The 23465-nt window shown below is 36.4% G+C and overlaps 1 protein-coding gene across 2 annotated transcripts in view; it reads right to left on the bottom strand.

Annotated features, from left to right (window-relative positions):
- Positions 1 to 18278, bottom strand: part of LOC575541 (plexin-A2) — an 85087-nt gene extending 66809 nt beyond the window's left edge. Inside the window, exons 1-3 of one of the 2 annotated variants that reach the window (XM_030972214.1) lie at positions 18182 to 18278; positions 2622 to 3907; positions 2094 to 2285 (exon numbers count right to left, since the gene is read on the bottom strand). In XM_030972214.1, coding sequence (XP_030828074.1) covers positions 2094 to 2285; positions 2622 to 3854 — 1425 coding nt within the window. In that variant the 5' untranslated portion in view covers positions 3855 to 3907; positions 18182 to 18278. Of the gene's footprint in view, positions 1 to 2093; positions 2286 to 2621; positions 3908 to 5718; positions 5974 to 18181 lie in introns of those variants that run through there. The other variant, XM_030972215.1, reaches the window with a different exon arrangement.
- Between the last annotated feature and the right edge of the window lie 5187 nt (positions 18279 to 23465).

The raw sequence follows: 23465 nt of genomic DNA on the forward strand, positions 1-23465 counted from the left end.
TTGGCATCTCAAATTGGCAATGTTAGATTGAGGGGGGGGGGGGGGGTTGGTGTTTCTCAGGACCACAAGAATGCCTGCATGACCAAGGCTGGTGTCATGTGTGGTTGCCGTGGTAGCGAGAGGCTTAGGCAAACTGACCATGGGAACCAACAAGTAGGTGTCAGAAAGTATTGTGACTTACAATGACCAAGGATAGAGAATTCAACAAGATTCTGATTTTATACTCGGCTGGAATACTACATCTTTACCCTATACAAATCGGTCTAAATCTAAAAAACATTTTTTTATCAGGTAAGTTATTTCCATTCCACAAACAAACATAAAATTTGGTATGTTCATATTCAGGAGTTAATTACCCTCAACGAAACTCTTGGAATGTTCATGGGAACTTCAAAAATCTGGTATCCCAGAGAAATTTGTGGACTTCTACGTTTCTTATACCATGGGAATGTGAATATATTTTCAGTTTATAAATAGTACAATCATTCCAGTTGACATTCATAAAGATTATGGAATGTGTCCATTGTTATGGTTGGTACGAAATATGCCTTTTCCCATCATTATTGATTATTGCACAATGCCCAACCCAGACACTTAAAAAAAAGGTCATAAATGAAAAAATTTCACAATTAAATAAAACGGCCTGATGAGATTTAAAAAAAATTAAATTTCATATATCTCCATAAGGAGACTTACTACATGTTTACAATGTATTTCTATATTTTTCAACTGAATTAAGGTCTGAGTTCAAAAAAACAATATTTTGTAAAGGTAGGAAATTTCACATTTATGTATAAGTGCTGGGTAATATAAGTAAATCATTTCTGACTGCTAAAGGAAATATAGTTTTATGACATTTGATCATAAATTTGCGGTTTTGTTTTACAAGAAGGGGAGAGAACTTGACATAACCACAAATAGAGAGAGTTCCTCTTAACCACAACAGAGCATCTACCAGTAACATCACAGCCTGCCTGGTCTCGACTCGGAATTCAGATCCTCCACCACTGAAACTGTTCTTTGTTGATGTTATTGAAACCAGAGTAAACCAGTGAGAGATCTTCTTCCAAACCAACCCAAAGTCAAAGAGAAAGTGATCTGGAGTCCTGGATGTCCTGGCACAGAGTTGTTTTGACACTGACTTCATCCAAGAGCAAAAACTTTCTCAGAATACCGACTGGCTTAGATCATAAATTTGTAAATCGCTGGGAAAATGGTGATATCACAATCTGGGAAAATACTTTCTTGTTATGAAATGTCTTCCTCTTCTCAACACTGCTCTCCTTTTCTTGTTCTACAAATTTTTCTAAATGCTTTAAAATTCTACCAATTTTATAAACTATCTTATATTCTTTAGCCTCCTGGTCTCTAGGAATTCAAATCTTCCACCACTAAAACTATTTTTTGTTGATTTTATTTTGACCCCAAGTTCAAAGTCACTCTCTCCTCATTTTTTTAAAACCAGAATCCCTTCTTTAAAAAAAAAAAAAAAAGCAAAATCCCACCCAATTAGTTGTATTTTTACTTTCTAAACTGTTTACACATGATGATATAAACAGATGAACTTTTCACACTTTCAATCGCTTGACTAGGAAGTAGAAACCACATTGTGGTTTAGAATTGTCTCATACCACCTAAATGTGAACTGCAGAATCCTGGCAACCACATTATTGACCACCTTCACCTCCGAGTAAAGTGCAATACCATCTGTCTTTTGCTTAAGTCAAATGATCGCACTTTATTTCCATCGGATAATATGAAAATCTAGTATGTACATAACATCTTAATATAAAGATTCAAAATGCTAAGAATAGTAAGAAACACCCAAAAAATGAAAATACTCAACTCAGCAGATATAGGTTGTAAAAATTCTTTTTCAAGTACAATGAAAAAGGGGGGGGGGGTGGTAAATTACGAACTGGACATCCCATAAAATATATGCATTACTAAACATGACTCGAAACTGACACAAATCTCTTCTTGCCCCATCGGGATGATGACAATTTGTTATCATTCTACTGTTAGTATCAGTCTTATTGGTGTAACTGAGGTATTTTTTTAGTAAATGTCTGATGATGTAGTTACATATATACCTTCTTTAACTGCCCATCTTGGTCACCTAGAAAGATGACAGTCCGCTCACGATGAACTGTAGCTGCTATGGATGTCAGGACAGACGGATGGGTGTATACAGCCCTTGCATCAATGGAGAAATCCCCACCAAGCGGTACATTGTTGTCGTTTTTATGGCAGTAGCTGGGTCCAGTAGAGTTGATCTCAGTGATCTAGAGATAAATGTTAGGATAGCACATTTAAGGTAAAAGAAAGAAGGGCCAAGGTGTAATTGAAATAGTCACAGTGATATAATATTATCTCAAAACGTACCAAAATGATCAAATACCCAAGAAACTAAGTTGTCTAATGTCTAAATAATTATTTAACGGCTTTCTTGTTTCAATTTCTGGAATAAACTTCCAAGTTACAAAAAAAAAAATACACAAACTCCTATACCTCTTTAGCCAATCTGAATCTTTAATCACTGCGTGTGTGATCTGCTATCTCAAATGACACTAAGAATTGAAAGAAAGACTTCATTTACAATGACAGAAGAATCAACTTACCATACTATCTGATGTGCCACAACCCACAGATCCTAACCAGTCAATGTCTGTTCTGTCTGTTTCTAGCCGAGCACATCCCAACCTCCTCTCCCAGTATGCCAGATCTATCGCAGAAAGAGGATACATACAGACAGCTGACGTATCTGAAGGAGTCTTGCTCATCATTTCCGACTTGGCAAACACCACGTAGAGAACTTCAGATCCAGGTTGCAAGTCATCAGATCCTAAATCTGACCCAACGGTGCCAACGTAGGCTGACTGTGCAATGTTGTACAGGGTCCTCTCATCCTGGCCATAGACATAGCAGTGTAGAGGAAGCTCAATGTAGGAGTAGAAGTGGTCATCTTGTTGACACACCCGAGATATTTTCGTGTAGTAGTTGCTTGGGCTATCATATACCTTTGGCTGGAGAGCGATGAAGTAGCTGAAGCCATTTGCTGCAAAACCTGAGATGTAGGTGATATTGAACTTCTGGCTGCTTGGAGAGTCATCAATGGTACCTGCTGGTATTCGGATCAAAGAAGGATTCTGAGCTTGAGGTCCACCTCCATTGTACACTTGAAAAAGAGATGAACTTGACAGATCGGATGGCAACTGCCTACTGGACATTGTCCACTCGTTGCCCCTAAGCCACTCTGACGTTGATGATCCAACGTACAATGTCTTCATGTCATCTATTCCATTTGCTACAAATGCCACAGTGGTGCCATAGTCTGTGTTCACAGATACCTCTGTCATAGAGATGTCTGACAACACCCCCAATGTGTCCACGGCCAATATATCGCAGACTCCTTGATACACCGTCCCACATACTATGAGACGATCATCATCCACGAGCAAGACTTTGTTAAAATTGTCTGTTGCACTTCCACAGTTTGTGGATCTTGGTACACATTCTGGGCCGTCTTGGACAGGCCCTGTCACTGATTCTTGTTCTAGACTCAGGTTGCTGTTCAGTTTATAAACTCTGTTCACCGAGCCTATGAAAACAGTGTCTCTTTGTGCATCTACCGCTATCGTCTGCAATGTAAATGCGGTGTTCCCCTCGCTAAACTGCGGATATGATAAACACGGACTGAGAAGTAATGACAAAACGTGGAAGAGAAGCATTATGTGTACTGTCCTGCTTCTTGATGATCTGAACATCTTGCATATATGCCTCACCGTCACTGACCCTGTCTCAATGGTCATGCTTATCCTTGAGTTTCCAGTCTCTTCCTCTGTATAAGCCATCTTTGTGTTCTTGGGTTGTCACTGGCAGTGGTTAGGAAAAAACTTCATCTGACCTAGGAATATACAAAAGGAGAAAAAGAGAAACAATTAGTCAAATGAAAAATCATCCACAATACATAACATTTATGATTTGAATCACCAAACTATTTTCATAAAATTGAAAAATTATCCACAATAAATAATATGTAAATGATAAGAACAACCATAGGATCACGAAAATAAATCTTTCCTTACAAAGTCAATCCAGCTCTTTTGCGTCGAGTCCAAACTCCACTTTCTTACAACACAACCCAACATTGCTTACTTTTCTTCTCAGAGAGAAAAAAAAAGACGCTCATTTTGCATAGTGTGATATGACCCAGCTGACTGGAAGTGGTTAGAGCTCCGTTACATGTAATCACGTTTCCTATCCTCGGGCTGGAGTAGTCACAGGTAATTATAATCTGGCTTCCTCATAGCGGGAAGCATAACCAGCACTGGTCTTTCTAACGTCTTGATTGCAATAATTATGTCCTGTCCCTCCAAAATTTACCAATTTTTTTAACAGGGTGATTAAAGCATCTGTTTGTTCAAGATAATTGCATGAACTAATGACAGTTATTCCTTTCTTCTTCCAAGTGGAACAGTCAGGAAATGAGAATGTCACACACGATACACTAACCTGTAACTCATCCCATGGGATACGATAGTATGCATTATTAAGTAAATTTGGATAATTAACAAAGTTCTTAGAAAATTACTGCCTTTCAACTACACAATTAATATTTAGTGACTTGCTTTGTTTCTACATTAAGATAATAACATATTGTACATCCAAGAAGCAGGCCTACATTTAACTGGCAAGTCTCTGGCAATTCTACAATTCTCTGGTAAGATTTTATTTCTAAATGTACATGTACATGTGGAACTTTGCAAAAACTTCCCTCAATCACAATCAAGAGTACATTTCTCCAAAAAGGAATACAGTAAAATCAAATTTAACCTACTACATGTATAAACTAACATTGAGTGTTAATCCTACTCATACAACACAAAAGTTGAAAATTATAATTATAACATTCAAAATTTCATAAACATATTCCAAATTACAAAATTAACTTGTCCTTTCATGGATGAATGAAACAACACTCGATCTAAAGCCAAATTAAAAGTATTCTAATAATCCTTAATAAGCAGTATTTATTAAGCCGGAAGGCAGAGATGTCCCTTGTCAAGGTTAACGACCCCTACGGGACTCTGATTGACTGACAAGCAATGATCATAATTAGGCACCATGGGTCATTTGTTAGCAAATTGGCAATCATCACACATGGTTTGAAAAACAAGTCATCCCATAATACAATCCTGTGTGATTAATACAGAATCTGTCAACAATTTACTAACCAACTCATACTCAATCAGCAATTAGTAACAGGTCAGTTCCATTCATACAACTCACTTCCTATATTTTCATCACATGATCGCACTGTCCACAAGCGGAGGACAAGGAGGTTAACCTAGGTATAGTTTCTTTAAACTGAACTCCAAATGAATGATAAACATTTATATACCATCTGTTTGAAACAAGAAGGACATTAACTCAAATACTTTTATCACAGAGTCAATGCCCTTCTGAAGTTCTGGCTCAAAACAAAAGATGAAAATAAAAGTATCTTTTGGGAATAACTAGAAGTGCAAATAAATACGATTTGAATGATACCTTTGTCTTTTCCATATTGCAATTTGCGAAAATGGTCAAGCAAAATCTTTTAAAAGAACTACATGTAGATGTCACAAACAAAATTCTATCTACCACTGATGTGTATGATTTAGGGAGATGCATCATACATTAAGTAGATTTTTTAAAAGCCATATAACTTCTCACCTGATTATGGGAATCTAAATCAAGGACACAATATCTCCAATCTCCAACTTTCAAGAAGACAAATAGCAACAATCCACAAGAACAGGGCTCACACCAAAAATGATTCCATGGACTATAATAAGTCGGTTCATAAACTACATGTAACTCCAACAATGCCCAGTTCTTATTTCACGCAACATTCCCGGAGCCCACAGTTGCAGCAGAGTGCAGACCAACATGCTTTAACAGGCAATGCAGGCATCAAAAGAAAACAGCAGTCAAAAAATGATTGATATACATGTACCAGTAGGTGATGTAGGGCTTATAATGTTGGGGAAAGGGGCTTACCATAATAATTATCACATCAGATCATTACACATCAGATTATTATCACATCAGATTATCTCATTGGATTATTATCACACCAGATTATTGCTGCAAAAATTCCTGCTACACTATACACAATCACAGCCTAGGTGATTAAACCAGGGATATGATATATCCCTGGTTAAACTATGTTTCTTATCAGATTATAAATCAGAGGTGATGACATTATGTAATCAGAAAGCTCATGCTAGTATTCCTGAATGCCCTGATAGTGACCCTTGCATCAAGTACAAGGCAAACAAACCTCAACTAGATTGCTTCCTGTGCTTCCTCTATATTGTTTTACCGAGATTACCTGATAAGGTCCTTTGGAAACACAGAATCGGGGAATGTATACAAAGAGTTGATAGCTTCCAGGGTTTAATCACAGAACTAATAATTTGTAGCTCCAAGGTTTTAGCATAAGGTTGTATCACAATATATATCCCGCCATATCCAATTAGTTGCGGCATTGCAGGCATCAAGCCAGTATGTGTAAGTTAGAATGCAAAGCATTGGATCTCTTTCAGGCCCATGTCCAACAAATGTCACGTGATTATACTTTGTTTCTTTTTTAATAATTTGTATGTACTCATCATGATTGGAGTCGAGACTTAAGTTAAACGTAAATTGAAAATACATGTGTTTAACAAAAATGGACCAGCAGAATGATTGTGAAAGTCGCCAAGTGAAATGTCCTTTCCCGTTACAAGGATATTCATTATTCAGCCTTCCTAACAAAAAAGGTTACCAGTATTTATAACTGAATCATCTATCTAAAAATGTACTTTACAATGAATGAACAGGATTTCAATGCTTTTCTGAACCAATGATTGTAATCAATTTCTTATGAATTGAAACAAAAATGGTTTTCTAAATCAAATTTGCCTCATCATTTCTCATGTCTTAACCTATTTTTTCATGAACAACTTTTAAAACTTCATTCACCCTTATGAAATAGTATTTATGAGCGCACTAAAGTACTTACTTACCAATGTTCTTGAGTCCCCCGGAAATATCCATAAATTTCAATTCCATCTATGACAACCTTCACACTGTTCTATTAATGCTACAGTAACAAGTCTCTACCTGTAGACTAAGATTTCTCTCAGAATACACTTGCTATCATTTCAAAGTCTTCACAAAAAAGGGGGGGGGGGTACGGCTATTGTGACCCCCTACCAATAATACCCTATCAATCATACCTACAGCGCTAACTGAGAAGCCCATTATATCTATTCATCTAACCTGTTATTGAAGGGGGCAAATATTGTAACAGCATCTTTTCAAACATTAAAAAGATGAAAATCACTTTGTGTACAATAGCATAATAAATATCATTGCAAATTTGTTGAGTGAAAATGAAGGCCGACATTGGTTTGAATTATTCTGAAAGTGGTTTGCTTTTATTCTCAAGATAATAGCCCAGCAATTTAGACTTTATGGACCATACTTCCTGCAATGGATTCCCCCTTTTCTGGTCTCTCCACCGCCCCTAGGACCCTTTCCTTTATTCAATGATCTTTTCACGGATCAAAGGGAAATTTCCAGAACAATATGAAACTCAGAAGTGAATTGCGACATACACCATTTCACGCATGCCTCTGGGTGAGTTTTTTTGCGGTCATCAGCTTTCCAGCGTTAGAATCCACCCTTTTTCTCTCTCTTTCTTTCTCTCTCTCTCTCTCTCTCTCTCTCTCTCTCTCTCTCTCTTCGCAGGTCATTTGCTTTTAAAGATTTAGTAGGTCCTATCAGAGTAACATCGTTAATTTTGTTATACATGTATTTCTACATATTACCATCTATAGCCCTTACAATATTTCCGATCATTTAAGACAATTTCATTAACATAAAATCACTGATTTTGTTCCCCCTAATGAATATTACAAAGCAGTAGAAATGTGATTTTTTTTTTTCTATAATGAGTGTAATCAAGGGACATCAACCATTCTGTTGTATGTTCTATTTTGTCTTAATACAAAGAAAAATGATGACCATATTGCAACAAATATTCATCTGGTTTCTTTTAGTTGAATATTTGAACATTCCAAGTCCTCATAGTTAGAGAACAAAAACGATGAAGTAAAGTACTAAAAGTAGGTTATTTCGCATTTGAAATCTGCACTGGAATACACAGGCCCATCATAAATTTCTTTTCTTGCTTTTATTCCATTATATTCTCCTTTTACATCCAATGGCTTTGAAGATACAAAATTGAATGATTCTCCGTCAAATTTTTAGTACTGCATTAGTACTGCTTTATCTTCAATGCACCTGTGTTCTGGTTTGCATCAAAATGGTATTTTTCTTTTTTTATCGCATCTTATTCTTTGCCTCTGCCTAGAGTTAAATTCATCAATATCATCAATGATTGTTCAAAGCATTGTCCATCTTTACAATTCTGGCACCATCCCCAAATGCAAGACCCCCGCTTGAACCCAATCATTGAATGTCTTCTGGCGGGTGCACAGTGGGTTATGAATGGAAATTCAATCCTCGCCCATTAGGAAAAATAGATCTTTCTGAGACAGACAATTTTATGTCGAGGACTGTCTGACAGTCTCCTCGAAGTTGTCATAATTTTCTCACTTGCTCTATTTTTATCACCCCTCCCACATCATTAGATTTAGAACGAATCCCATTATCTCTTAGTACATTGTAGACTTCAGAAGGTTATTGCCTTTAATGCATGCCATTTCTATTACATACAAAGAAGTGTGTTTATTCCAGTTTCTCAACGGGATGTTCCACTATTTGAATGTTCATTCAGTTATGGGGAGGTGATGACTGATGACGCCTGAAAGTACACTTTCCCCAGTACACTTCCTTTGCCTCTCTCTATCTTCCAAGGTGTCTCCACTCAGGTATACACAACAAATCTTTACTTATAACTATCTACGTTTCAAAGAATTTATTATCTTTACCTTTCGCTCGGCTCTATCTCTCTCTCTCTCTCTCTCTTTCTTCTTTACTTTCTGATTCATTCTCCCAAATCAGTAGGTCGTTTCTTTTCACAAACTGCAGGGATGAATGGAGGGCGGAGATGGCCGATTGGAGCTGGCATTGGCATGAGCCCAACTGCAAACTGGCCACTATTGTACGCTGGCGTCAGCCAAAGACAGCGAACTCTAAATCGAGGTCATCCACAGCCCCTTTCAGAATCAATAGAAAGGTTTGATGGAATCTCTCCTAGTGATTGTTTTTTCTCTCTTTTTCTTTTCACCTTTGCTAATGATCCTGTTTCCCTTAGGACTTTTAACACTCGCATTCATGACTTAGGAAGTATCCTGACTTTTCCGTTTAATTATAATGTGTTTCTTTGAAATTGAGCTCAGGTAACTCATGAAGACACCGATCTACTTTCACCTATTTTTTAACCATCCTTGAAACCTTATTTCTTTATCTTGTAAATGTACATGTACAGTACACCTTCACCGTTTCTTACACAATCACTTATCCAAATTTGTTATAAGTTTTGGTCTACATTTGTATCAGAAGTGCATGAAGGTCTTAATTAAAGAATTCATTCTGAAGAACAATGTGGATAGTCCTACATTACTAACCTGCAACAAGATGTACATACACCCTGTAGTATTATCAAGGGAAGTATCCATAAAAAGGTTTTATTTCCTCTGCATTTTCAAAGTGAACGCCCTTTTGATTTATTTCCACATTTAAGGACTACATGTATATACTGTAACATGTCTTAATTGTAACTGTGAATTTCCCAAACCACACTCTGCAATGGCTGTTTGTATAGTCTTGGTGACCTACATGTCCAATAAACCTCAAAATTGAACAAATAAGTTTCTTACATGAAGAAGAAAACAGTGTCCTTAACTACACAATAGGATATTCATGACAAATCAATTGAGTATTTGGATAACCGTGTTTGAAGTTTGTTGATGAAACCTATTATACTTATTACCTAGTCTAAATTCACAATTCAGTTTGGTCCGCTTACAATAGAAATATATATTGCACTCAATCACGAAAACCACCAAGTTCAAATATCTTGGTAATACCTTGAATAACAAACCAATCAGTCATAATTATTCAATACAAAACGAATACAAGGTTGAAGGCTACCCTAATACTTCATTAGAGATAATTATAGGGAAAACATGTCAATAGAATTTAGCAGCATATGCAAAGTTGAAATGCACAAGAATAAGTCCCATTTGAGAGTCCACAAAAGGATGAAAATAATTTTCATATTCAAAGGCCATTCAGCAGACACCTGGACATCCGGTACACATTTATCAAATGAAAGCATCTAAAGGAGATACTGTACACCTAAAGAAAACAGTATTATCATACTCACTTAAATGACTTGCATTCAGGGGCGGAAATGTAGAAAAATACCGGAAATATAATATAAGCAACAAAAGAAAGACAATCATAGCCACATAAGTTCTGAAATCCCTGACCAGTCGGAGACTTGGAGCATTGAAAAAGGTGCAAGCCAACTGTGTCGCTTCCCCATCAATGAATAACAATTGCTGTCAACAACATGCTCTCTGTCATCTGTATTTTCTCTCTCTCACCAATCAATCAATCAATCAATCGGATCTAACCTAATGGTCCAGATTACTATCAGGACAAATATAACAATACCTTTTGACAGAAAGTCAAACAGTAATTATTAGAACTTTCCATATAAACACCGCCCTTTCGGATAGACGAAATATGTCATTCATACGAGGAGAAGGACTTTATTGATTTATCGATCTGTTTGGTTCCAGCAACATGCCTCAGACAATATTGATGAAAAGATAAACTTGTGTCATTAAGTGGAGACATATGGCTTAGGTAATCCATACTGGGAGGATTAGCTTTTATTGGGGAGCAGGATTATCTGTGCTTGTTTGCAAACATTACGATTGTTCTCTGTTCATCAACTGGGTAAACACACTCAAAGGCGTGAAGCACCGCTGGGCAGCTTGGCGCGGGACCGGTGTCACGGTCTGCATGTAGTGAATGTTTTGCAGCACGCTTACTTTCCTTATTGGTCGCCATCAGTAAACCACAGGCGTCTTGATCTCTGTAACGCCAGCAGTGATCTTTTTTCAAGGCCTTGATAATTAAGGCAATGCCAAAACAAATATTTTCTCAAGATTCACACGCATTGTAAATATCACTTGTCTCCCGGATATAAAACATTTTATCATATAATTATCGTTTAGATAAAAATGTTGAATTTTAGAATATTAAAGAGGGGAAATAAATATTTCAAACATCATGTAGTGAAAAATAAGAATACATGAATATTAAATCTAAATGCTTTTCTTAAATTTTACAGTTCAGATGAATAGACAAAAATAAGAATTGAATATTGTATTTTACTTTCACTGTGTATTGGAAAATCAATAAATTTTAAAAAATTCTTATTTTGCCTCAATATCAAAATCTAGCCAAAATACAATACAACAGTATTAAAGATGTATTTAAACTTGTTGAATCTCAAGTTTTTGATGCAGAAACCAAATGAGATTTCCATTGCAGATCTACATGGTGGATATAGCTCTTGCTTGCCTTTGACAATTTGCCTGCAAGGATGCCAAAAATTATTTTCAGGGTACTTGAATAGAAGGTACAGAAAGGAAAGATATCTGCCAACAGTTTCACACATTATTCCAAGACCACCTAGTCAGCCCCATGCCGCCATCCTCCTTTCAGTAAAAAACTCTAAAGAGAGAAAGGGAAATAGCGGATTAATTGATTACTATTGATCATCAATGCCACTTCATGGCTCAGGCTCCAAATCCCAGTAACGTGGGGGCTCCTTGAAGGAATTATGGGATAAACTGTCTGGGATCAAACCTCAGGATTAAGTAATTAAATAGAAAATGACAGTCATAAAAACTCATCCAAAGCTTCTTAACGCAATAAGTAAAGTGGATTGTCGAACGATTGTTTGAAAATATTTGGAACTTCAATCCAAACACCGCTGTTTGGGAAGTTATTATCGTGAGATACTATTAATAGTTACTGCCACAGAATTCCAAGATACTACCACAGAATCTCAAGATAGTGGCATCAATGGCATGATGGAACAGATTATGAACATTCTAGGGTCACACAGCAACAATGCAGCTCAAACTACAATGTACTATAGTATCAGATTTTGTATAAAAATCACAAACAATGCAATGGCAATTATGGCATACTGTAGAGGTTTATCAAATTTCCAATTGAAATTTACTATTAGGACTGATAATGAAAGATATACATAAAAAACAGAAACTAATATATCAAAAAATAAAAAAAGTATTTGCCTACTTCTAGTTCTTAGATTGTTTGACCAGGGAGATGTCAGTGACATCTCCCTGGTCAAACAATACTTGTCAAAAGTTAACCTAGATGACCTATGACAGGCAACATGTAGAAGTAGTAAACTAAGTACATTATGTAAGGTGGGTTTTACTCATGGAGATGATACATCATAAAGGTGATTAAAATATATATATGTTATTATGGTTTGTTGAAAGAAAAAACAAATAATTTCAATTAAAATTAATTACAAGAAGAATACAGATCTGATCTCCAGGAAAAAGGACCATATTCTGTAACAGATCCCTAAACTGTTCTAAGAAATGTGAGTATTACATGTCATGTATCAAATTTGATGAAACAATAAAAATGTACTGGTACAGAACTTCACCATAATAGTATACTGTACTCAGTTATATCTTGAATATAAACAGGTAGCATACATGTACTATACGCACCTCTTCCTAACTTGCAGTAACATGATTTTCATTCATAAAATTGGTGTCTGTAGTAATGGATTGATACCCATAATTGTGGATAATTTATACCATAAACTTTCAGACAGTTTGAGAAAATAGAAGAAAAAATACAAGAAGTGGGTGGATTGGACTTTGGTCAAGAACCCAGCAGGGAAGACAATCCATCCAAGGATTCATCATGACCTTTAAGCTTCAGAGGTCAGGTCAGGTGAGGTCAATTGGGTCAGGTGACTACCTGTAGACTTCTGGAGCCATAATGTCTGGCCATATATCTCAAACACTTGCTCTTGTCACTCACAGTGGACAGCAGAAAACTTCTATCTTGACAAAACCAGAAATACAGGTAATGTAGGCCCCTAGTTTCAAGCAAGAATCCCTAAATGCTGTCATTGCCATTGGGCATTGATCTTTTCCATTTTAGATGCCACAGAATACTAAATTTCAGCCATTTCTAGTCAACTAAATTTTTACTGCAAGACATTGAAGATTGTCATAAGAGAGTATACTAAAGTACAGAAAGTAAGCCTGTAATTTGGCATCTTACATATTGTCTGGTTGTTCTAAACACAATATTGCAGAAATTCTAAAACTTCCTTGAATATGATGAGGCTCCTCTAAATCAAGGAGTTATAATATCTCCTTGCAAGTACCACACCATATTTAATAGGGTTCATACTTCATATAGGACCCATAAAGTTTTTTTGTGTATCTTCCCAAATTTTACGACTTCATTTTTCTTTTCAGAACATGTGCTTATAGTAAAATGTTTGGCTGGTGAAATAGACATTCTTGAGGCCTTCTCATCAGATAAACTGGCCTCAGTTGAACCTCCTAGAATTCGAACAAAATATGGGCAATGTAATTTCTTCATACCGGAGAGCCCTGGGGTGCAATTCCCCCTCTAAAATATCGCAAAACTTCACATGTTGGCAAATTCCTCTCAACTTGCCTTCAGCAGCTAACAGCTTGTGTGTTGTGTTTTCAATCCAACATGTGGCCACCTAGATCTTTCCCAACCCATACCAAAACTGACTACAAAATTCCAGAGATGAGTAACCATGGCGATGGAATCTTCTGAGGGTCACTCATGGTCAACCAGCACCAATATTTTTCTTTTGGCAGAGGCCGCCTGGAAGTGCAAGGATATAGATGTTCCTTTCAAGCCTCATATTACATCCTAACTTGCTAAAGACCTGCTCTAAACTCGGACCTCAATCCAAGGCCAAAAGGCAAATTAAAGTCCAAGCTTGGACTCTGGATATAACCACACAAAAAGTGACCCCAGAACTGAAAGCATGGATAAATAAAAGTTGGAGTTAAAAAGAGGGCTAAATAGGGAAGCCATGGTGATACAGAAAGAGAGAGAGAGAGAGAGAGAGAGAGAGAGAGAGAGAGAGAGAGAGAGGGGGAGAGAGAAGAAGCCTTGCAAGAGTTCTATGCGGGCTTCATAAGAAAAGTGAAATAGTTCAACTCAAATATCCGCAGGGAATGGGGGTCTAAATGAAAAAGAAACCTGACTCCTACCGCATTGTAGTTTACTGATTATTTTATATCAACAAATGACCCTTTGCTAATAGAGATATTCAAAAGCGTTCAATGAGAACAAAGAACTTTATTTAGAAATAGCCCACTGTAAATCCATTTAAACGGTCCAGAATATTACTTGAAGTCAAAAGCATGGCTAAGTTGATTGGGGTTCGTACTACTAGTACGGCTTATAGATTTATACATGTATATTCTACTTAGGTCCTTTTACATTGTTCCTAAGCATGACATTCTGATTTTAAAGAATATTTCAGTTGATGCAGATGGAGGCTGGTTTTTTCTTGTGTTAAGTTATAAGTAATTTTGTTTAACTGCTTAAAAATGAATTTCTAAAGGATCTGTAGCCATCAAGGATTATGTGTCATTTAATAAAATGGTATCATAAAATAGGATTTTAAAAAGACAAATGTCGCCACAACCCACAAACTTATCTTATCAGTTACCAGCCCCAAAATCTGAATGCCATCCTATCGCAATTCAAAAGCTTTCATTCCTTGCTGGAACTAAGCCATCTTTCATGGTCTGCTTAATGTATGCAAATCTCACTGGAATTTGGGGCTTCAATTGCCACTTACCACTGTAATTATATGTGCAGTCACAGAATTTGTTACCCCAGTTCAATGAGTTTTGACGGGAATGAGAACCTCACAAAGATTTAGGATATTATACATAAATGACTGAATGGAATGATGCCCCCCCCCCTCCACCCATCATCTTTCATGAACATGTATTCTGCAAAAGGCATAAAATACCCTAGCCTTAGTCATCCATCGCCCCCTACCCCCCCTCCCATCCCTTTTCTCTCTCTCTGCATTGTTCAAACTGAGGAGGTTTCAAAAGAAAGACTCATTTTCAATGTGTCTAATCCTATATTGTCCCCCCCCCCTCCCCAACTGTCATTCAATATCCTCCCTGTAAAGCATTCCAGAAGTCCTCTACCTTCTTCAGAATCTTCCTTGCTTGAAATGCCTCATAAAAAGAAACAATTTGAGAAGATTCTCCTCCCTCTAATCTTTCACACACCAACCTCAATTTTCAGAAATAGAATTTGAAAGAGATTTCAGACATTGTCCTCCCCTAAATTCAATCCCAGATCTAATAGTACAGTGGCAAACCACATCATAAAATCAGAATAAAAGAACAGTTTGGCTATTCTAGCATGGCTTCACGCTCTTTCCGGTTCTTTTTTCTTCTTCTTTTCCTGTGGCTTTTTAGTTCCCCTTAAGATCTTTACAAATTAAGATACTGATGCTATCTTTATCATTTCGATCACAAAGTCTTTTGTTGTAGAGATGAGTGGTGGTCTACTAAGATGGGTCCATCTGCTTTTTGAATTAGATTGGTACTGATTGTTCATTGAACTCCTTTTAAAATAATATTTATTTTAGAACAAAAGTTGTTGCCCCCTCCCCGATTTTAATCGCCTGGCACTAGACCCCCATCAATTATAACAGGGAGAAGCCATGGTCACAGGCAGGGACAGGATGACAAAAAGAATTTCATTATTTTTGTAATGAATACCCCCCTTCCTTTTCCTGTTCTTTGTGTCTAAAAAAAACACCAAAACACTGAAACCAATTAGTTTATTGGTACACCCCATGGTTCATTCACATTGATAGTAATAATGTTACTTCCACTTAATTATTTCTTAGAGTTCATAGTACTTTCCCACTTTCAATCAAATTGAATTAAATTATATACAGTACATGTACATGTAGGTGTATTTCTTTTAACAAGTTGCTAGCAATCAATTATGCAAATATATACAATTATAAGTACCATCCATTATATTTTGTATAAACTGGTCATTGATACTGGTACTACCTTTAATAGTAATGCAAATCTAACCACAAAAAAATACCACAAACTAGAAATATATTTAATAAGTATGATTTCAAAGTTACTAGGCCGAAGACAATTGTACATGTACATGTATATGACTAATTTACTAGACTTTGACTTGGTTATACGCATTATGTAATATTTAATTAGATCCTGGTTTTAAGCCTCTATAATAGTTCATTCAGTTGTATCACCAACAGTCTACAAAACAATGTCGAACACTAGTCATGACTGAACAGTCTGTGACTGCCATCGTTTTTTTTCTTCACACAACAGGTGGGCTCTACCCACTTTCCGACCTCCATAACAAAAGTACACGACAGACGAGCTTTTCCAGCTAATTACTGAACAGTTCATCATACCGAAGAAATGACAGGTCTACAAGTACGTACAGCTTTACGCATCGCAACAACCGCTAAGAGAGACATTCAGTAACACCAAGTTGGCACCAACTTTGAGTTATTTTAAAATATATCCCTCGACACCTGCTACAGAATTAATTCAATTTGCACCGTGTGGTTCCAAATCGAAGGCACTTTCGGTCAAATCAAAGAACATCTAGGACTCTAGGTTAGGCAGCATTGAGCGACTAAACAGGCGACATTTTGGATCTGAGTCCAGTAGATTTGGTACAATACTAGCTTTTGTGCACATTTGATCTCTTCTCATAATCTCAACGTATTTATACGGATGATGAAGATTTCAATGACCTACATTTGCAAATGTCAAACTCCTTGTTTAATCAGCTATTTTCGCCTTAACTGAATATCCTGATATTAACTCCAATTACAGTCCTGTATCTTTCATTACATTCATGATGGTTTTCTTAACCATATCATAAATTATTTTCTTGCCTTTTCTCCTCCTTTATCTTTCTGACAGCCTCTTTTTCTACTTATTATTTTCTTTATCTATGTATGTAATTTCTCAAAATCTATCATACAATGTACACCTGTTTATAAATGCCAGGTATAGAGGACTGTCACAATTTCTACCAATACCAGACTTCAAACACCAAAGAACCATTCAATTTAATTCAAACATACACGCTGGCAAAATACTTTACAAATCTTGTGCAGACAACTGAAAAAAGTACATGTATCAGGAATATTGCAAACAATACAATTAAATCAAGCATTAGTTTAGAAATCCAAAATCACAAAGCACATCCAAACGTGTGCCCAGTCGACTAGGTGGTTATCAAAACATACCCTGCACTATTTGAAGGATGGAGTCTGCCTTTATCAAACAAAAAATCATAACAAAACTCATGACAGAAAAGGGAAATTTTCTTTGAAATAGCGTAGCTTAAAAAGTGATATTGCATGTTTACTCAGATGTCGTGCTGTGATGGATTAGTTTCCCCGAGTTTCACTTGATTAGATGTATTCTTGATTTGATGAAATAATATCAGAACATTGGTTTTCATGAGCAGCTGACTGGTACAGGTCACATGTACTAATATTAGTTCAAACATGAAATTCTAACATTTATAGATGAATTCAGCTGAGCATAATTCTACATCCATTTCTAATGATATTAGCCCTTCTCAATATGGTTTTAGAAAAATGTTGAGAAGATTAAATAAAGGCTACATGTAAACATATGCTCTAGATCATTGGTTATAAAATCCATAACACAATATTTTGCCCATATTGTACTAAAATTTAAACCAGACGGTGGGCTTGAGTTTTTTTTCAAAAGTCAAGTTTTAGAAAATGAAGTACATGTAAGTCTGAGGTCAAAGTTTTCCTTTTGTTATACAGATCTCGACCCAGGGTCAGGTTTAACTGAATAAGTAGAATACAGACGTTTGTGTCAAATTTCTGTCATGTCTTATTCCATTTCAAGAAGCAAATATTACCGAAGACAAATCATCATAGGTCTAAGTACTCATGAAACATTCCTGTGGTTTTAAAGGTAGCTGAAACTGTATTTCTGGAACATTTCTGTAGATTACAAAGTGGTTGAAAACTTACATTTCAGTTCTGTTTTCTGAAGCAATGTAAAAGTTGGTTTGGTGTCTAAAGATCTGTCTTCTGACTGCCCCTTTATTCCTGAAGAATAAAATGAAAAATGAAAAATTTATAAGATTAAGAGAGTACATTTGAAACAATATTTCATTCATTTCTCATATTGTATGTCATCATGCAATAGAAAAGAGACTTTATTTAGTCTGAAAATGTAACAAAATTTAAAACAAAGGTTACACAATAAATATACAAAAATGGTAGTGGTAAAACAAATCTACAAATGTACTTGGGTAGATACGCAATACCCTTTCATACCTTCGTGTACAGTGTAGAAGTCTTCCTTTTTATAGACTTGTTTGATCTGGGGTAATACCAATAAATGAAATCTTCTTCCCACTATGATGACTGTTTTAAGGATGAGAGAGGGATCTATTCAACATTACCATGGTTTACATCTAAACAATCCACCCATTGTAATCATTCACAATGCTTTTATTTCCCCAACATCTTAACTTTTCTAGTCCGAGCTGCAAACATTATCCTCTCTCTCTCTTTCTCTCTCTCTATTCCAACATACTTTGTACAGAGAATTGAAGATGAGAAAGGAAGAAAAAAAATCACGGCCACAAGACAGACAAGTGAGGGTTTATCTCTTTTATTTCATTTAACCAAAAGGACTCAGCTATCCATTGTTCTCTCTTGCTTTGTCCCTTGGTCTTTACCTTTTATTCTATCTCTCTGCCTATTCTTTGCTTTTTCTTTGCTTTCATGGTAGTTTCGCAATACCCTGATTCAGAGCAAGAAGCTCTGGAATGTTAGCAATGCCACTGGTTGCATGCATGGTGTGAGCTCTGCGTTTATCAGTTGTGTCATTGTGTGAACAAATATTGTATTTGAATAGTTTTACGAAAGGGGGGGGGGGGGGTGTTGGCTTCTTACAGTTTGATTGAAGGAGAAAAAGTTGGGAAGCCATGAGAAACACATCCGGATCTATTGCCCAAGTCTATTTTTGCATTATTACACATATACAATCGAGCTTGATTGAGGAAACGTTTAAATGTGAGTTTCTATTCTTAACAGGTTGGCTATTATTTTGAGGTTCCGTATTTTTAATTTTGACCCACGCAAGCCACAAGGCATTATCTAACGCTCTTGCAAATTTCATGGATATTAAGATTAGGAAAAGGCTTGTGCTGTGAAAATGATTAATTTACCACAATATATGTGTCACTTTGCAACAATTTCTAGGTTCATGTCAATGTCCAAAATGGTTTATCTTCAATGACTTGCAAAAAGTTTCTGGTAATACAATACTACTGTAGAGTGTAGATACATGTATATGTACAGTATATGTCGAATTTATGACCAAAATGAATTATTAGAACAAAAAAATATCACATAATCCTACTCACAAGACCAATTTTTGTGTAAATCAATTTAATTTGCGAAAATGAGTGACAGCTACTCATCGGGAAGCAAGCTCTTGTTCTTGGCTTTTTGCATTATACAGACAGAAAATGAAAAATGTTACTACAAAATGTAATGGTGAATTTGCCTCTATTGTACCACCTACTTCCTCAAATCCTTAAAAAACTTGCCAATCTGATGTTGGAGTACCATAATGGGCCCCAACTACACCCATTTTGGCACTAACAAACCCATACAAAAAGCATACGCCCAGAAGGGCTTCAAAGGGTCGTGAACCGTTTCAAGTTGAGCTCTGCACAAAAGAGTCATGTCAGCGTAGGTCAGAAACGGAGAGTTTTTCTCCTACCTCGTGACCCAATAATAAGAAAGAGGGATCACTTTCAAAGCTTTCAAATACAAAATCTTTGTTGGTATAGTTACAGCAGGCATTCACAAGCACTTAGCGTTATACTCCTTCAAAGGACTTGTTCAATATGGGCCAAAGAAATAGGAAATTATCATATTGGCACTTCAAAATAATGCAGCCTCACTCACTTTTTCTTCTTCTGTTTTTTGTTCAAGATTTCTTTCTTCCAGGAATTTCACCATTTACACAAGTTTACTCCTAACAAATCTACATCTCTATTTTCTTTCCCTTCCCTTTGCCTTTTTTCTCCACACACACAAACTGAATCTCTCTCTCTCCTCTCTCAGGTTTTGTACTCATCATAGGTTTAACTGTCCACACCACGCAAGTCTTTCCCATATGTACTATAACAATTTAATTTTAAAAATACATGGAGCAAAACATACCCATTAAATAAAAGTATGAATACTGACTACTGATGTAAGTTGCTATACTCCTAGAAATATTGCTTTTTCTACAAATATCTGTGTATCCCTAAATCTCCATATAACACACAATGACACGACACACATGAATTGTAAATAAACTCTATGTAACAGAACATTGAGAGAATGAGAGGCCCATGCATTAAATTGCATCCCAACCTCCATCGTCTGAGTGAATAAGGAGAGGATAAAAATAACCTACTGAGCTGCATGAGCAAGCTCCTTGAACATGGAACATGAGAGGGGTAGCATTGCACCCCTTGAGGCACAAACAGTAGCCATGGAACACTGTGATCTCACAACAACCTGGTCAATTACCCTCTATTTTTCATCGCCTAAAGAACATTACCCTGTTGAGATACACTGACGAAACCATGACCACAGCCATGACCACAGTAGTGAACAACATAACATGGGAGTGGTGAGAGATAAACATGGGAGTGTGAGAGATTAAATTTTGTGACCCTCTAAAACTAAAGAGCTCTGGTAAAATAACAGATACCTAAATAAAAGACATAAAACCATCATCCACAAGAGCTCCTCCAAACAAAATCTTTTTTTTTTTTTTACACTGGACATCAAGAAGGTAGAACCTACAGACTGTAAAAAGTTAGTGTTTAGACTTGTATATAATATATATAGTATTGGACAGCTTAAATAAATTTGTAAACGTCTTATTTATTGTACTTTAAAAAATGACCCTGTGAACTACACTGAATTAATTCCACTTTCTGAGAACAAAATTAACAAATAGGGTTCCATTTCCACAAAGTCTGATGTAAATAAATAAACAGATTGAAAGATAGTCACTGTACTTGTTAATTGTTATGTTTGCCGTTTTGTTTGCCATATTCTGCATTTGTCAAATATCTTTCTTTTTAATGGTGTCTGTTTGGATTAGTATCCTTCTGGCTCTGAATAGACAATACAGTATACACGTATAGTTTATAAATCCTTACATGTAACAAGACATGGCCGAAGTCAAGATACGAGACAGGTGGACAACCTGCCACAGACAAAACAGATGCAATGTCCAAAAGACAACAACACAGCCACAGCTTGTTTATATAAACCACTGCATGGGAACCATAACACACATGTATTGCCCAGTCACCAAGGCAACAATTCTTTACTCCAATCTTTCGGCAGACATGGAGTCAGCGTCTTCATCATCCAGTCTACAGACACATTGGCCCGACCGAGCTAACTGAAAACTTCCTCCGCATTCATCTGACATTTCTTCTCTTTCATTCACTAAACTTCTAATTCCCATCTGACTAGCAGAGGAGGGAGAACAAACAGCCTCTGCTTTTTTTCTTCGCCACGTGCCTCAACTCCGTGAGAACCAAAGAAGAAGGAATATGGGTGTCTTTTTGACTTTTGGAGAAACCCTCTGCAAATATTCACACACCTGCATGGCGAGGCTATTGAGTATGGCTGAATGTTCAAAAGGGAATGTCCTTCCATCCATTGTCATCATCTTCCAATATTCAAAAGTGGATATCGAGTTCCACTGTAAACTTCTGTGAAACTTCCCCCCTCTCTCCCTCTCTCTCTCTCTCTTGCTCTCTCTCTCTGTCTTATCTTTGCAATGGCCAACATTATTTAATTTAAAATGTGTAGAAAGGAAGTGAGAAAAATTAATCTTGGAAGAAAATAATAGCAGCTTGTTGAGTAATGGTTCTAACTTGAACTGTACATGTTTCTCAATAAATACCAAGAAAAATGATCGACTCGCTGTCTGTTTTGACAAGAAAACCACTTTGATGTGATGCCAATTTTTCCATCTTATATTAAAATGGAAAGCTTGAAACATTTTGATATTGTGGATAGGTGAAAGTCTCCTTTTCTTATGACTCGGGTTTCTGAATTAAAATTACTGCAATTGCAAAGTGCAATCAATAGTACAGTAATCCATTGTCTGCTATTCCACTTGATTTTGAGGTTACATGAATGTGCATGGCATTTATATTTCAGGGTTACTAACCCTATTTGACTGTATGAGGAAGTGATTGAAGTGGTACGATCACGTTATTACTCCCAAGTTCACATAAAGTGCCAAGTTGATGTACATACTGGTAAACAATGTTTGTATTAATTTAAACAAACCTCACACTAGTCTCAATCAATAAAAAAGCACAGGTAAAGCAAAGAACTTTGCTTCACTAATCAGGACAACCTGATTATAGCATCATTGTGCCTTGTGGACAACAATGGTGGACTAATTGTCCAATCTGGTGGTCCAAATAACTGTCCATTTCATATGGCCTGGGATCTGTAACAATACATTGTAGCTGACCACTCCTAGTCCTAGGCTGGAGGGGTCATTCACAAAAGATGTCCATTGGAATTAAATGGGCAATGACTCTTCCTTGGGACAATGGGGGTGGGTTAGGTAAATGAGATATTTGAGGGAAGGGTACAAGGGGGTATTAATTCTCTGATGCGTATAATAAAGAAGAGGTGAATGCTGGGATTATTTGGGTAGATAATTGGAATAAGGAAGACTCACACTTGAGCTTATACCTTTGTTACATAAACTCAGGTGTGATTCATGGATTATTTTCTCTTGCACTTGTGGGAAACAAACAATGTGTTACAGGGCTTTTCCTTGACAAGTATGAACTGAAAGGCATTCTGTTTGAGGAAAAGCTTGCCTTTTCAAACACTTCCAAAAGCATTGGTCCATACTCATAAGCTCTGAGTTTGGTACTTATGAAGCCATGGGATGGGTCATTCAGTGTAATTTCTTACTCTCCTTTGCCTCATGGAATCATGGTCATGTATTCCGAGTTATCTTTCCAGAAAAGGCAGAATGATACCATTTCAGCATATACATGTAGGTACACTGTATGCTCTTTCATTTTTCACACTGCAGATATAAGAATGAATATCAAAATTGAACTGAAATTGACTATAAATATATATCTCTTTTATATAGATTATAAGTACAAACAAACCAAAACACTGCCTAATTTGTAAATATTATTAGTTAGGAAATTGTGCAGCTACATTAAAGATGAAGTTGAGT

The sequence above is a fragment of the Strongylocentrotus purpuratus genome, unplaced genomic scaffold (genome assembly GCF_000002235.5).
Source record: "Strongylocentrotus purpuratus isolate Spur 01 unplaced genomic scaffold, Spur_5.0 spur5_scaffold_6, whole genome shotgun sequence".
Classification (NCBI taxonomy): Eukaryota; Metazoa; Echinodermata; class Echinoidea; order Camarodonta; family Strongylocentrotidae; genus Strongylocentrotus; species Strongylocentrotus purpuratus.